This window comes from Nicotiana attenuata, chromosome 3 (genome assembly GCF_001879085.1).
Source record: "Nicotiana attenuata strain UT chromosome 3, NIATTr2, whole genome shotgun sequence".
Taxonomy (NCBI): Eukaryota; Viridiplantae; Streptophyta; class Magnoliopsida; order Solanales; family Solanaceae; genus Nicotiana; species Nicotiana attenuata.
Window position 1 is genome coordinate 60343299 of NC_031991.1, and position 2253 is coordinate 60345551.

At 43.5% G+C, this 2253-nt stretch overlaps 1 protein-coding gene across 1 annotated transcript; it reads left to right on the forward strand.

Annotated features, from left to right (window-relative positions):
- LOC109224414 lies at positions 465-1422 on the forward strand. Its single transcript, XM_019388995.1, has 2 exons — positions 465-737; positions 862-1422. Exons 1-2 carry the CDS (start codon positions 465-467, stop codon positions 1420-1422), a joined length of 834 nt encoding a protein of 277 aa, XP_019244540.1.

Sequence of the window (2253 nt, forward strand, 5' to 3'; positions counted from 1 at the left end):
TGGGTACGAAACAGGTGCACATTGTTGATACCACAAATGGAGGCATATGCACTCCTTGCATAAACCAGTCATATGTGTGCTCGTGTAGTGGAGAGAATGACAACCAGGGCTTCAAAGAAGACATGAATTATGTCAATAATTTCGAAGGTCAGAGGCAATGTGGGCAGCAATGGGGACCAACATCAAACCAGCAGTACAGACCAAACCAGCCACAACACAACCCCAATCCAGGAGGAGCACGACCACAAGGCCAAGTCGTGCCTTATCCAAGGCAGCAGGGCTATAATCAGCAGCACCAACAACAGTTGGCATACCAACCACTTCATCAACAGCAGGACAGTAAAATGATCGAAATCAGGGGCATGCTGCAACAACTCATTGGGACAAATGGAAAGATGCAAAAGTAGTTAGCTGCACATGATTCAGCAATCAAAGGCATTGAAACTCAATTGGGACAGCTATCTATGGCCTTGAACAATCGCCCACAAGGAACATTGCCTACAAATACAAATATTAATCCAAAGGAACAGAACCTAAATCAGCTAATGGCAGTGAGTCTCGGGAATGGAAGAGATTTAGACAGGGAGCAAGAAGTTACTCAATCTAGGAGAGAGACAATGCCAACTACTCCAGTTACATTAGAGAAGGATGAATCAGCAGAGCTCACCGAGGTTGTAATTGAACAGGCACAGGTTGACAAGGGTAAGGAGAAGGAAGGTGAACAACTCCCAGAACAGGTGCTAGAAAAAGCTTCCAGCAAAGAAAAAACACAAAGCAGTGGGTAGATGTTGACTCCTACACCATTCCTTCTAGGTTGGCAAAGCAAAAGAATGATCAATAACAGGAAATTCATGGAAATAGCTCCATACAAATTCAATTGAATATTCCACTGATGGATGCTTTGAGGGAAATGCCAAGGTATGCAAAATGATGAAGGACCTGATGTCGCGAAAATTTGACTTCCAGGACCTGTCCACTGTAACTCTGACGCAGACTTGCAGCGCGGTAGTGACAAGGCCTATGGCTCAAAAGGTGTCTGATCCAGGTAGTTTCACTATCTCATGCACCATTGGGAGTTATGTTTTTGCTGAAGTATTGTGTGACTTGGGAGCCAGTATAAACTTGATGCCCTTGGCAATCTATACAAAACTAGGCTTTAGGAGAGCTAGACCGACCTCAATGTTGCTGCAACTGGCTGATCGCACAGTCAAAAGATCGACAGGAATTCTTGATGATGTGCTTGTTGAAGTGGGGAAGTTTGTATTCCCTGCAGACTTCGCCATTCTTGACTGTCAAGTGGATGAAGAGATACCAATCATTCTGGGAAGGCCGTTTTTAGCCACAGGGAGAGCATTGATTGATTTTGAGACTGGAGAGTTGAAAATGTGGTTAAATAATGAAGAAATAATATTCAATGTTTAACAATCTATGAGGAGACCCAACGAATTTGCAAATTGCTCGCTAGTGGAGGCCGTGGATGTAATACTACAAGAGGAGGACGAGACTCTTCATGTCAGGGATCCGTTAGAAGCCTGCTTGATGAATATGGAAAATGTGGATGGTGAGGAGTTGACAGAGTGGGTCATGGCTCTCGAAGGTCAAAGGTTCTGGAAAAGGGAACCCCAGTTCGAGCCCCTACACTTATACGTACCCACCCCAAAAAGAGCAATCCAAGAATTTCCAGCTATCCTAAAGTAACCTCAACAAGCATCAATTGGGACTAACTATTGTCCTCAATACGAATGCATCATTAACACATTTTAGGCTTTTGAAAACTATGGATCAAGTGTGACACAAGAGCATCAAGGGTTGACACATTCCATCAAAGGGCTTTTCTCAAATGCCTTGGTCATTGTGGAACCCAAACTCAAACATCCTCAACTCTCCCTAAGCGAACCTCACCTTTTAGAGTATTGACACACAAATCGAGGTTGATGGGGATTTCACTCATTTCTCTCAAAAAGAAACGTCACAAGTCCGGCTCTAGGTACCATATGCTTGCCCCTTATGTACGTATCCACTAATGCTGGTTCCCTTCAACTCAAGATCCTATAGGGCTTTTGGGGAGTCAATTATGAAGGCTTTTGGGTAAGGGTAGGATGTGTTTTTGTTCAAATGGGTTCAATCTTCCCTTAAGCACTTTCTTTGATTCATTATGGCACACTTTCTTGACTCATTTGAGTAATTCACTTCTTTTCAAGGGGTTAGAGGGACACATTGTCACTCTTGCTCAGGCAATTCAAATCATTTCTC